Genomic DNA, 14,807 nt, shown 5'->3' with positions numbered 1-14,807 from the left:
GAATTGGATGAGGATTGACCAACAGCAAAAACTTGTTGAAAAAGAACCTGTCAATTGTGAGGAAGATTATTCAAAGCTATTTTACAGACTTGAGATTGTGAAACCTTTATGATGATGGTATTATTTTACATGTATATGCTGTGAGTTGTAAGGTGAGACTCTTTCTCGAGGTTGGTTATCGCATAATCGAACTTACAAATGGATGCAGTATATGGATGAATCGTAATTTACCATTATATATAGTATTATCCGTATTATGTCTGTTATTTTCTATCGTATCATATCAGTTGTTTTCGATTAGTTCGTTGTCAAAATTTGGGGAAGACTATACAATAATTTAATAACTCTCGGGTTTGCTGAGGTTGGGTGTTTGGCTGAGTCCTTAAGAGTGCTTGCCTTTCTATGGAAGCGATGATGTTTGTTGATGATTGCAACTGATTGTTAGCTTTTGAAGTAGTTAGAAGGTGTTAATAGTATTATTGCTGCTGAATTAAGATGGATGATTAATTAATAAATTATTTTATTGATAAAGTTGCTATATAATGTATGATGGAAGATTAATGAATAAAGTATGGAGTATAATTTTATTTATTTTCATAAAGTTGTTATTTTAATATGCAAGTAGTTGATGTCAAAAAAAATATATATGCAAGTAGTTTGATGAACTTGTAATCTATACAAGAAAAATTTTGTGTTTATTGTGATCACCGGCTTGGTCAAATTGAAGGTTGCTTCAAGTAGTACTACTTGATACGGAGTATCAATTTTATTTTATTTTTAATATTTTCTTTGACGTCCTTATAATATTGCCCAGCTAACGTTATTTTGAAAAAAAAAATCTTGGAATTGTTTTTTCTGTAAAAATTATTTACGAGTATTTTGGAAGAAAATGTAATATGGGACTGCTGCCCATCACAGACATAATCTGAAGAATTGGCTTATGTGGAGTTGTGAAGAGAGGAAAACGGATAAAGGGTTATGAAAAAGGGTGATTGCTTGAAAGAATCTATCAAAAGGGTGATTACTTTGTTGAGGGAGCTTAACATAGGAGTGTTTCGGCTAAAATTAAATCTCATCTGTATCATTTTCTTTCAAACTAATTATAATAGTACGGAGTATAACAAAAACAATATGTAGAGAATTTAATATATACATATGTTTATTTTTAATGTATTTTGAAAAAGGAATCTCAATATTGCATGTCCATTACAATACAATTTATTTCTATATTGCATGTCCCTCTGAGTGAAATGAAGTGTGTAAAATATAGAGTATATAGGTCAGTGGCGTCTGAAAATTTTCAGATACTTCATTCCCTATCATTTAAAAACCCCTGTATTTTCTTATATAGGTCCGAGTGCATTTAGATCATATTCATAGCAAATTCTTAAATTAGGTGTCATATTCTTGTTCCTCAAGCATTTCTTTTGTGCTACTTTTGTCAAGTTGTATATATATTGAAAATGATCTTGTAAGATGACATGAGCTAATATGGTCATAGTTATGACAACTTGGTATTTATTACTCTCTTCAACTATTTACGACTTCTCAACTTCCCTTCCTTAACCAAGGCTTTTTATTTTCACTTCATTTCTTCTACGTACTAATGTGCAGATACTTCATTCTCTATCATTTAAAAGGCATGGTATTTTATAGTATTGGTCCAGATACATTTGGATTTTGGACCATATTCATAGCCAAGTCTTAGATTAGGTGTCATATTCTTGTTTCTCAAGCATTTCTTGTGTGCTACCTTTGTCAAGTTATTTATATATTGGAAATGCTTGGAGATTCCATAACGACGGAAGAAATAAAATAAAATAAAATTATAGCATCACTTATTCACTTCTCATCCTTGAGTTTAAAATTTAACCTACCTAATAAACAAATAAAAAAATTATAAAACTATAAGAACGAATAAATTGGTATAGATTATAAAGCATGCACACATAATGTATATTTAGAGTGTATCAATTATCGTGTTGGATCTTTCCATAACCATAATTTTTGTTACTCAAATTGCGTAGATGTTTTATAATTTTTTAAATCTTAAAAATATGAAAAGTATTGACACAAGTAATATTCTTCGCTCAAACAATGACAAAGCTTAAGTTACAAGGTTTACCTATCCTCTAAATTCCAAATGACTCCTAATTTTGACAACAAATACATTAATTGGAACTTTATTCCCAAAAAGTTACACACCATTTCTTCCCTCACCAAATAAATGTAGCCCCACTCTATTATATGGACCTCATGTAGATGATCTTATTCGTAAAGGATAGAAATATTCACCCTTTTTTTTTTTAAAAAAAAAAAAAAAAAAAAAAAAAAAAAAAAAAAAAAAAAAAAAAAACCAAAAGTCCAATTATATACCCTGAATAATACCAAAACTAGGCCAATGATGGGAGCCCCAAAGAATCTGGGGGACCCTTAATGTTTGAAGGGCATATTGACCCGTCCGAGTTGTCACATTTCTGCTTTCTCTCAATCTTCTCTTTTTCTTAGACTTTTTAGGTGGGTCTTGTTGATATTATTTGGTGGTAAAATTGTTAAAGTAAAAAAAACTTTGAATGCCAAATCCTAATATTTTTACATTGTTGATGCCTTGATGGACTTCATGTAAAAAAAGTTGTTGCAAACTTGCAATGTACTTCGTATATTCCACTATTCAATAGATACATTCATGATTTGGTTAAAATAAAATAAAAGTACTCTAGAGCTAATTTGAAACCAAATGTATGTTTGAGAATATAAGAAGTAATTAAACGAAGGGTAATGAATTTTAAATTACTATTTCTCGTATATAATTACATGGTGAGAAATTAGCTAAATACAATACATGAAATACATTGGATAATATTTTCTTTTAAATATATACGTCATTTGTTTTACTACGTATATTACTGTGACGAGTGATGAGAATCGATCCCTGGATCATATGGAACCGAGAGGGAAGCTCTAACCACTTGTACTTAATAACACAAAGTATATTATTTAGAAACATAAATCGACTACAAGCACTTGAAAAATCTAAACACAAATAAAAAGTTATAATGATCGAATTTGGATTTCATCAAAACTCAATTGCTTGATAAGGAGATTCGACACCCAACCTTTTATAAGAAAAATAATTACTTAACCATCTAAGCCACTCATAAATTATGTTATAAACATGAAAATAAATGTATGTAATTGATAATCACAAGGTCTAATTAAAATAGAATTCGGTACAACGCCCGGACTACAAACTAATTTAAATACTAAAATGGAGTCAAAGTAATTAAATCTTATCTCATCATGTGTTCTCAAATTAGTTAACCATTTTTCTATATTTTTAATATTTTTCTTCGTAAAAAAAATATATTGATCTTTAAAATTTAAAGAATCATATGAGCGAGAGATGAAAATCGATACGAGATTCTCTAAAACCGGGATAAAAGCTCTACCAAGTTATGGTATTGAACTCGTGAGAAGTGAAGATTCGATACAAAACCGCCTTTCTTCTCCAGCGGTCCATCTCTTTACTTCTCTCTCCTGCAGAAAAACAGGAGGAGAAACAGAGAAACCCCAATTAACCCAAAACCCTCTAAATTAAAAATCAAAACTTTCCATCAAAACAAATCAAACCCAGATTGTTTTTACAGTAATCTCTTTTTATAGATGATTATTATTGCAATTCAATTCAATTTCCTAATTTCCCTTTTGAGAATTTAAAGCAGAATCGCGTTGATAGACTGTGGAATCTTTGAATCACACAATTTGCTTTTTCATTCATCTAATCTTTCTCTCTCTTAAATTCTTTTTTTTTTTTTTCTTTATTGAGCTTCTGCATTTTGCGTGCTTCGTACGGTCTATCAACGCTTTCTCTGCTCTCCATTCTCCTTCAGAAATCCAAAAATCTAACACCCTTTTAAGTTTTTTAGCTTAATTTATTGTGCCATTGATTTTAATTGCTGTTATTGTTGTTGAATTTGTTGTTTTATTGTTAAATTAAGTGTGTGATTGAGTAAGTTATGGAGGAAGGACATAAGGGTTCGGATGATTCGAGGCCGAATTACTGGCTTCATGCTTGTGAGGAGGAAGATGATATCATCCCCTGTGAATTTATCGGGGATTTCGGCGATTTCGGGACTGGGAATCAGAGCGAAATTGCCAGCATTGATCCCAACTTCTTTGGTGGGATTGATCATATTCTTGATAGTATCAAGAATGGTGAAGGATTGCCTTGCAATGATGGTATGGATATTACTCCTCCTTCTAAAGATTTGCAAGTTGAGAATTTTGTTGTGAATTGTAATGTTGAGGTTCAAAGTTCATTAATTAGTGACAGCAAAATGGTTGATGCTGATAATGTTAATAGTAATTATTCTAATAATACCAATAATAATGGGAGTGTGTGTGTGAAATTGAATGGTGGTGATGGAACTAATAAGGGTGTTCTTGATCATGTTAGAACAAGTAATGGGGACTCAAAAGTGTTAAGTGATAGAGAGAGTTGTAAGGTTGATAGGGATCGAGATAGTGAGGAGAGGAGCGGAAAGAGGACTCGTGTAAGTAATGGGTTTAGAGAGGAGAGGGGGTATTCGAGTCGTGGGCAGAGTTGTGTGAGAGATTGGGAGAGTAATGGAAGGAAGAGGAATCGAGAATTTGAGGAGACTGGACGGAGGGATAGGGATAGGGATAGGGGTAGGGATAGGGATAGGGATAGGGATAGGGAAAGAGAGAGGGACAGGGATTTGGGTGGTAGGAGAAAGGATTACTATAATGGGAGGAGAGATAGCCGAGATAGGGAATGGAGAGATAGAGAGGCAAAGGGTTATTGGGAGAGGGAAAAGCCGGGGTCAAATGAAATTGTGTATCGCGTTGGTTCATATGAATCTGCCCGAAATAGAGACACAAATAAGGTGGGGTCTGAAAAGAACAAGGAATGCAGTGCAAAGATTGAGAAGAATGAGGAAAGTTTTAAGGAGAAAAGTTTGGAGGAGCGGGCACGCCATTATCAGTTGGAAGTACTTGAGCAGGCAAAGCAGAAAAATACTATTGCTTTCCTGGAGACTGGAGCCGGTAAGACTTTGATTGCTGTTTTACTTATTAAAAGCATCTGCAATAGATTGCAGCAGCAGAACAAGAAAGTGCTGGCTGTTTTCTTGGTGCCTAAGGTTCCACTAGTGTATCAGGTAAAATGTATTCCGTGGATATTTGGTTGAATATTATTGTTATGAGTTTGGAGATTAATTATGCTCCTATGAATGTATAGCAAGCAGAAGTTATACGCGACCAAACTGGATACAGTGTTGGTCATTACTGTGGTGAGATGGGTCAAGATTTCTGGGATACTCGAAGATGGCAACGCGAGTTTGAATCTAAGCAGGTATTTTTCATAATCTTCTGTTACTTTTTAGTGGAGCTTAAATTTAAAGCTTCCCTTTTTAAATCATAAAAGTTGGCAAGTGCAGAAGCAGGTTGCTGTCTCATACATGATATTCCGCTCTTGAAAATTAAATATTGTATGGTGTACTCTGTAGTAGAGTTTCAAAATAATGTTCATATAATGACTTGGATTTTCATATCAGCAACTTTGAATGTTTTAATGGTAGTTTCGGCATCTCTTTTGTCTATTATGTGCATCTTCTTGGCAAACTGTAATAATGTGGATTGAGGTTTTTTGGCTTTTGGCAAGCTATTAATTGTGAATGTTAAAACTTGTAGTTGATACATATTTGATGTATTTTTTTTCAATTCTTGGCTAATGGTAACCATTTCCTCTTTGTATCTGACGAATTTGAATGATTACTTAATCATGGAGTAATTTGTGGACTACAATAAGATTCCTTTTAATAAATAGTAGATGTTATATTTCTTGTTTTATTAAACAAGTCTTCTTAAATTGTATGATGGAGAGTAATGATAAGAATTTTGATGATTTTCCTGAACTTCTTTTTAATAAGGTAAGAAAAATAAAATATTAGGAACTTAGAAAGCCCTCCTAATGAGAACTTGATATGGATATGGACATGATCTAGTTATTCGGTTTATTCCTGTATACTAAAGCAATTAAGTCTTCAATTTATGACTGTATACAGGCTATCAGCCATAATTAGATCACTAGAAATTTTCGTTCGATTTCTATGTTTGAGTATTCAGCTTATATTTGGGTGCTCATCTGTACTTGTAATCTATACGCCTCCAGATTAAAACTAATTCTGGAAAGCAGTATCACAACTACTACAAGATATATGCCTCTTATGAATCCTTCTGCTTGTGTACTTTTTGTATATTCTTTTAGTAGTATTCAAAGGTTGTTTACCATGATTAAAATCTAAGGAATTTTCTTTCTTCAGGTTTTGGTCATGACTGCTCAGATTTTGTTAAATATTTTAAGGCATAGCATAATCAAAATGGAATGTATACATCTCCTTATTCTCGATGAGTGCCACCATGCCGTCAAGAAGCATCCATATTCTCTAGTGATGTCTGAATTTTATCATACAACTCCAAAGGAAAAAAGGCCTGCTGTTTTTGGGATGACTGCTTCCCCTGTTAACTTGAAGGGTATGTACCTGATATATAATATATATTTTTTTTTTAATTATAAAATGATTTTTGTAGCCTTTTCCCGTAATTGGGGTATGATGTACTCTTGTAGAATGTGCTGTCTAAATTCTATCTTCCATGCCACAGTTTTAGCCGCTTTATGCCTTTACAACCCTTAATTTACTTTGCCATTGTTGATGGGGCTTATTTAATTTGTTCTCTATGAGCTATACATTTTTCTGGTGATGTAGGTGTTTCCAGTCAAGTTGATTGTGCTGTCAAGATACGAAACCTAGAGACTAAGTTGGATTCCGTAGTTTGTACAATAAAAGACCGTAGAGAACTGGAGAAACATGTTCCTATGCCATCAGAAATTGTTGTGGAATATGACAAAGCAGCTTCATTGTTGTATCTGCATGAACAAATCAAACAAATGGAAGTAGCAGTTGAAGAAGCTGCACGAGCAAGTTCAAGAAAAAGCAAATGGCAGTTTATGGGAGCTAGAGATGCAGGAGCCAAGGAAGAGTTACGCCAGGTCTACGGTGTCTCTGAAAGAACTGAGAGTGATGGTGCTGCTAACTTGATTCAAAAATTAAGGGCTATCAACTATGCACTTGGTGAACTGGGACAGTGGTGTGCTTTCAAGGTTTGATATACAGCTTTGCAAATATCTGTTGGTGTTTTTATTTTTATTTTTTTTATTTTATTTATTTATTTATTTTTTTATTCTTGGTTCTTTATTTAATCACCTTTGGATTGTTTATGCTACCTGCAGGTTGCTCACAATTTTTTAGTAGCCTTACAAAGTAATGAGAGGGCAAACTACCAGCTTGATGTGAAGTTTCAAGAATCTTATTTGAGCAAGGTCGTTGCACTTTTACAGTGCCAGCTAGCAGAAGGTGCCGCTTCCAACAAGGATGCCAGCAGTACCGAAGATAATAATGATAGTGGCTGCCATCAAGATAATGGCAGTGTTGATGAGGTTGAGGAGGGAGAACTTCCTGATTGTCACGGTGAGTGTTTTACATACATTCCAGTTATCTGCAAGGTTGATCAACATTTTACCTGTTATTTATCTTTTTCCGTTTTTCTATGAACGTCCTAGATAGATTTCTAACTTGAGAGCATTTTTGGATTTTCTGGCACTGCTACAATTTTCTAGGAGCTTTCTACTCATTAGAATTTGCTAACATGACTCTGAAATACATGAGTATATTCTGATAAATGTTTTATATAAGGGTGACTCACAAAATTAAATGACTTTATTTCCTAATTTTTTTTACTGTTGATTGTTATTCCAGTTTTATTAATTTATTGATGTATTATATCATTGATACTCAGATAAGCAGTGTCAAGATAGTTATTAAAGTGCTGTGATTGTGAAAAAAGTTAGTGATGGCTTAATAATGTGTTTGATTAATTTTTATACCTTTAATTAGAATAATAATACAATTGTTTTGTTTGGTAAACCTACGTCTGTTTAGTTGTCTCTGGTGGAGAACATGTTGACATTGTCATTGGAGCTGCTGTAGCTGATGGGAAGGTCACTCCTAAGGTCCAGTCACTGGTGAAAGTACTAATGAAGTATAAGCACACTGATGACTTTCGTGCAATCATCTTTGTTGAGAGAGTTGTGGCTGCATTGGTTCTTCCAAAGGTCAGTGTACTCTGTTGTTGTTGTCACGAGTTCTGTTTCTTGATCGTGATGATTTATGACTTGTCAATTGTCATATATGTAGGTTTTTGCTGAGCTTCCATCTTTAAGTTTTATCAAGTGTGCAAGTATGATTGGACATAATAATAGTCAGGAAATGCGGACATCACAAATGCAAGATACAATAGCTCAATTCCGAGATGGCCGTGTATGTTTCTACCTTGCTTAGAGCTGAATATATTAGTTTGATAAAAGTGAATTTAAGTGATGGTCACAGTGGTACTTGATATGAAGTCAGTCTTTTTGGAGTGAAACTAGAAGAAATTCAAATTTGTATCACATAGAAAATTACCTTGATATTCCTGTTGGCATTGTTTCTAGGTGACTTTACTAGTTGCTACTAGTGTCGCTGAGGAAGGTCTTGATATCCGGCAATGTAATGTGGTGATCCGCTTTGACCTTGCAAAAACTGTTTTGGCATACATTCAATCTAGGGGCCGTGCAAGAAAGCCAGGATCAGATTATATCTTGATGGTTGAAAGGTACTTGCTTAATATTTGTATATATAAATACGAAAGCAGGGAATAGAGAGATACTCAACTCAATGTGTTTTTATCAGGGGAAACTTGTCTCATGAAGCATTTCTAAGGAATGCTAGAAATAGTGAAGAAACTTTGCGGAAAGAAGCAATTGAGAGGACTGATGTAAGTCATCTCAAGGGTACTTCAAGATTGATTTCCGCAGAAAATGCCCCAGGTTCAGTGTACCAGGTTGCTTCAACTGGTGCTACTGTGAGCTTGAATTCTGCTGTAGGCCTTATTCATTTTTACTGTTCGCAGCTACCCAGTGATAGGTACAGATTTCTTTCATCTTTAATTTATGTTGATATTGATCTCCTTTTACTAGTAAAAAAATTGATGTTTGAATGCCAATATTAATATGTTGATATCATCCATGATATAGGTACTCAATACTTCATCCAGAATTTATCATGGTAAAGCATGAGAAGCCAGATGGATCCACAGATTATTCTTGTAGGCTTCAACTACCATGTAATGCCCCTTTCGAAAAGCTTGAGGGCCCAATATGCAGTTCAATTCGTCTTGCGCAACAGGTTTGTTTAGCCTTGAAGTTTACTTTTGTATTAGTTTTTTTTTTTTTTTTTAACTGGCTCTATATTGGTGACAGCTGAATGCCTGTATTGTATTTATTTTTTGTTACGGACTTCATATGCAGGCTGTTTGCCTGGCTGCTTGTAAGAAGCTTCACGAGATGGGGGCATTTACTGACATGCTCTTGCCTGATAAGGGAAGTGGTGAAGACGGAGAAAAGATTGAGCGAAATGATGAAGGAGATCCACTTCCAGGAACAGCCAGACACAGAGAATTCTATCCTGAAGGAATTGCCTCAATCCTTAGGGTTAGTGTTTCTAGCACAGCTCACAATTTTATTTTATTTTATTTCAAAAAAAAAAAAAAAAAACTCCCTGTTTATCCCATTTTATAAACTGTATCACTTGAATTATTGATAGTGTGTAAATTATAGTAAAATTCCATGGACATGCTAAGCTAACTAGCCAAAGCAGTTATGACTATAATAGTATCCCAGAAAGTTATAATTTGACAGACTGAAGTGGAGAAAACAATGATGTAGTTTGTATAAGATTTTGAACTTTCTATGACTATGCTTCAGGGTTTTCTTTGATGCCTTTACAATAGTTACATGTCACTTTGCATTTCTCTATTTTAACCTCTATAGGTTTTGATTCTTGTTTCTGGCTGTGCAGGGGGAATGGATATTGTCTGGCAGAGATGGTTGTGATGACTCCAAATTATTTCATCTCTATATGTATGCTGTAAAATGGGAACATTTAGGGTCCGCAAAGGATCCATTCTTGACCCAAGTTTCAGATTTTTCGGTACTTTTTGGCAGTGAGCTGGATGCAGAGGTATCCCCTTGAGACTCTTTTTGGTTGCAGCATTGATTGTAGTTTCAGTTGCATTTAATAAAATTTTCTTAAATATCAGGTGTTATCGATGTCGATGGATCTCTTTATCGCTCGAACCATGAAGATTAAGGCATCTCTTGTCTTTCGGGGTTCAATAGATGTCACAGAAAGCCAGGTGCGCTTCTTTTGTTTGGATCTATAATTTCTTAATTCTTTATAATAACTTACATATATGGTCATGTGCAGCTAGCATCCCTGAAGAGTTTCCACGTGAGAATGATGAGCATCATACTTGATGTGGATGTTGAACCTTCTACAACTCCGTGGGATTCTGCAAAGGCTTATTTATTTGTCCCTATGGTTGGCGATAAATCTGTAGATCCTTTAAAAGAAATAGACTGGGATCTTGTTGATAATATAACAAGTACAGATGCGTGGAACAACCCCTTACAAAGGGCTCGGCCAGATGTTTACTTGGGAACTAATGAGCGGAGTCTGGGCGGGGATAGGAGAGAGTATGGTTTTGGGAAACTGCGTTATGGCATGGCATTTGGACAGAAATCCCATCCTACGTATGGTATCAGAGGAGCAGTTGCACAGTATGATGTAGTAAAAGCTTCTGGATTGGTTCCTGGCCGGGACTATGGTGTACAGGCCAATTTTGAACTTCCTAAAGGAAATTTGATGTTGGCTGATACCTGCATCAATGCAGAAGACTTGGTGGGGAAAATTGTGACAGCTGCTCACTCTGGAAAGAGGTTTTTTGTGGATTCTGTACGTTATGATATGACTGCAGACAATTCATTCCCTAGGAAAGAAGGTTATCTTGGTCCCTTGGAGTATAGTTCATATGCAGACTACTACAAGCAAAAGTATGGTCCATACTAAAGTCTTCACACACACCCTTCCCTCTTGTATTATGCCACACTTTAATCGCATATAAGCTCTATATCAACTTGCCTTGCCTTCTTTATCCAGTTGTTATTTTTCATTGTCTGTGATACTAATGGAGAGTTGTGATTAAATGCCACAAATGTACCTGAATTTATGCTGGGAGATGCAGAAAGCTTTACCCAATTTTGAAGGAATTCATGACTACTGTCAGGTGTTAGAGCCACCTATTACAGTAGTTTATACCTCCTATAATAAATTGGGTACCTTTTTGCTTCCCCCCAGCATAATAGAGGGTGCATTTGGTGTATTTTTTCATCTTTTGTCAATAGGTATGGAGTTGAATTGATCTATAAGAAACAACCTTTACTTAGAGGTCGTGGTGTTTCATATTGCAAGAATCTCCTTTCCCCTAGATTTGAACATTCTGAAGGTATGTTGCCTATGCTAAATACTCATTTTTCCTGTAAATTTTTGCCATGGCTTACTGGGTTTGTTGGTGCAGAATATGAGGGTGAATCTGAGGAGGCCCTTGACAAAACTTATTATGTGTATCTGCCTGCTGAATTGTGTTTTGTACATCCACTTCCTGGTGAGCTAGTTCGAGGAGCCCAAAGACTTCCATCAATAATGAGAAGGGTGGAAAGCATGTTACTTGCTATTGAACTTAAAAATATCATCAACTATCCTGTACCTGCTTCCAAGGTAATCCCTTTCCTGGCCTCCTTTGCTTTGCTTTTTTATTTTCTATCTCAAAGTTATGATTAACTTGAAGTAATTATGTGTCTGTTCTTCTAACAATTTTGCCTATTCACAGATTCTGGAAGCTTTGACTGCAGCCTCTTGTCAAGAGACATTCTGTTATGAAAGAGCTGAGCTCTTGGGAGATGCTTATTTGAAATGGGTTGTTAGTAGATTTCTTTTTCTCAAATTTCCCCAAAAACACGAGGGTCAGCTCACACGAATGAGACAACAAATGGTTAGTAATATGATATTATACCACCATGCACTTGAAAAAGGGCTTCAGTCATATATCCAAGCAGATCGCTTTGCACCGTCTAGGTGGGCTGCCCCTGGCGTTCTTCCAGTTTTTGACGAGGATGTCAAAGAAGAGGAATCATCTTTATTTGATCAGGAAAAGTCTCTTGCAAAGATGGGTCTTGAATTAGATGTTAATAATTTTGATGATGATGAAATGGAAGATGGTGAACTTGAAAGTGATTCAAGTTCGTACAGGGTCCTTTCTAGCAAGACATTGGCGGATGTTGTTGAATCACTCATTGGAGTTCATTATGTTGAAGGCGGAAAAGTTGCTGCTAATCACTTCATGAAATGGATTGGAATAGATATAGAGTTCAATCCTGAAGAAATTGAGTGTCCAAAGAGGCCAAGTACTGTTCCAGAAGGTGTTCTAAGAAGTGTGGATTTCGATGGATTAGAAGGTGCTCTAAAAATCCAATTTCGGGACAGGGCATTGTTAATTGAAGCAATTACTCATGCTTCACGTCCATCTTCTGGAGTCGCCTGCTACCAACGACTAGAGTTTGTAGGTGATGCAGTCTTGGATCATCTTATTACTAGGCACCTGTTTTTCAAGTATACAGATTTGCCCCCTGGACGTTTGACAGATTTGCGTGCTGCAGCTGTTAATAATGAAAATTTTGCGCGAGTTGCTGTCAAACACAAGCTTCATGTGCATTTACGACATGGGTCTACTGCCTTGGAGAAGCAGGTTTTTTTTTTTTCCTTTTAATTCATTTTTTTTTGCCATACTGATCTTGATACTGTTTTGTAATGGTTGTTGACCTTTTCTCAATTCTCACCTTGTAAATCTGGATTATCTTTCGCCTACTTTTGTAGATACGGGATTTTGTGAAGGAAGTTCAAAATGAATATTCAAAACCTGGATTTAATTCATTTGGCTTAGGAGATTGCAAGGCCCCAAAAGTTCTTGGTGATATTGTTGAATCAATTGCCGGAGCCATTTTTCTTGATAGCAGTCATAATACGGCAGTTGTGTGGAGAGTAAGTTTTATTCATTAACATTTTTCTTCTTCACTTAGCTTAATTTTGTTATGTAGTTGAAGTTTTAAGGTTTTGATGTTCTATTTTGGTATTTGCCTCAGGTTTTTGAGCCTTTATTGCAACCAATGGTTACTCCTGAAACACTTCCAATGCATCCCGTGAGAGAGTTGCAAGAACGATGTCAGCAGCAGGCTGAAGGTCTGGAATACAAGGCCACTCGAGATGGGAATTTAGCCACTGTTGAAGTTTATGTCGATGGTATACAGATTGGGGTGGCTCAAAATCCACAGAAAAAGATGGCACAGAAATTGGCTGCTCGTAATGCTCTGCTTGCTTTGAAGGAGAAAGAAACTGCTGAAGCCATGGATAAAGCTGAGGAGACCGAGAAAAAGAAAAAGAACAATGCACAAACATTTACAAGACAGACATTAAATGATATCTGCTTACGTAGAAATTGGCCCATGCCACTCTACAGGTAATTTTCAGTACCTTCATCCTCCAGCTTCCTCCCCCCTCTCCACACCCCCCACTCCCCCCCCCCCCCCCAAAATAAAATTAGCGGCTGAGTTTTTTTCTTTTTTTTTTTTTTTTTTTTTTTTTTTTTTTTTTTTTTTTTCTTTTTCCATATATAGATGTGTGAACGAAGGCGGCCCTGCACATGCCAAGAAGTTTACATTTGCAGTCCGTGTTAATACCACAGATAAAGGTTGGACTGGTGAATGCATTGGAGAGCCCATGCCAAGTGTTAAGAAGGCCAAAGACTCAGCTGCAGCACTTCTGTTGGAGCTTCTGAACAAATGGTATTCATAGTAGTGTTTTCTTTATTCCCTGAGCTGCATATTGCGCGGAAGCAAGAGTTATTTGCTTTCCGGTTGCTTAAGTTCTATCTTTGATTGGGTGCTTCCATGCATGACTGTTAGCTTACCTTAGGTGAACTTTAGTTGTCAAAGTGAAATAATATACAAAGTACTTACTAGGTTACATAAGATAGATAGTACTGGTTTCATTTGCATGAATGAGGTCAAAATTTGAACCTGCCCCTCAATTTGTTTGGGGCACACAAAGTATATACAAAATTTTGTAGTTTCACTCACTGGTATTGTGCTATGGAATATAGTAATATTATCCCTCAAGTGTATGGAGTTTTCCTTTCGTTTGTTGTTGATCCTTTTTTTGCTTTTGGATAAGAAAGAAAATTTGTTTAGTGATATATCTGTGGTGCATTGTACTGTATTCTTGTACATAATTAAAAGAGGTTTTTCTTTGAAAATTGAACTTAAGTAAAAATATGAAGAACTTTTAAAAACGTAATCTAGTCGAAAAAGTAGGATGTCTTAGAAACGATTCTTCTAGATTTATGTTTGCTTCAATCTTTTTCCAATTTCCAAGAGACTTGACCCAACTTGAATTCAATGTAAATTTACGCTGTTGTGGGGTAGTCTAGAATTGCATATTTGCATTATACCGCCATTCTAGAAATTGCTCAGTGTTTTGGCTGAGAGCTGAGAAATAATTGAGTATGTAGAATTTCAGCTAGTACTAGGATTTTGTTGAACAGATTTAATACAAAGTATAATAACATTGATGTGAATCATGAGATGGAGGCAGTGGTTGCTGCTTCCATTTCTTCCCGAGTGTTAAGGGTTTGATTCTCATTGCTTTACATTTTTTTACTTGTAAAAATACAGATAGCACTGATAATGCAAAACTAACCAGAATCTGGCTCTCAACAATGCTAATAAAGCAGAATTG

At 35.4% G+C, this 14,807-nt stretch overlaps 1 protein-coding gene across 1 annotated transcript; it reads left to right on the top strand.

The window, feature by feature from the left end:
- The first annotated feature begins 3,450 nt into the window (after nt 1–3,450).
- On the top strand, nt 3,451–14,220 carry LOC145639710 (endoribonuclease Dicer homolog 1-like). The gene is made up of 20 exons (XM_081691031.1): nt 3,451–5,180; nt 5,261–5,374; nt 6,345–6,555; nt 6,789–7,183; nt 7,313–7,550; nt 8,022–8,194; nt 8,277–8,399; nt 8,573–8,733; nt 8,811–9,044; nt 9,155–9,305; nt 9,428–9,610; nt 9,978–10,139; nt 10,219–10,314; nt 10,386–11,011; nt 11,363–11,463; nt 11,536–11,735; nt 11,848–12,762; nt 12,891–13,055; nt 13,157–13,530; nt 13,688–14,220. The coding sequence occupies exons 1-20, from the start codon at nt 4,017–4,019 to the stop codon at nt 13,863–13,865; spliced, it is 5,964 nt and encodes a 1,987-aa protein (XP_081547157.1). The 5' UTR covers nt 3,451–4,016; the 3' UTR covers nt 13,866–14,220.
- The last annotated feature ends 587 nt before the right edge of the window (nt 14,221–14,807 follow it).

Source organism: Chenopodium album, chromosome 7 (genome assembly GCF_948465745.1).
Source record: "Chenopodium album chromosome 7, dcCheAlbu1.1, whole genome shotgun sequence".
NCBI classification, from domain to species: domain Eukaryota; kingdom Viridiplantae; phylum Streptophyta; class Magnoliopsida; order Caryophyllales; family Amaranthaceae; genus Chenopodium; species Chenopodium album.
Note: the sequence above shows the minus strand (reverse complement) of the source record. Positions and strands in the feature narration are given on the sequence as shown.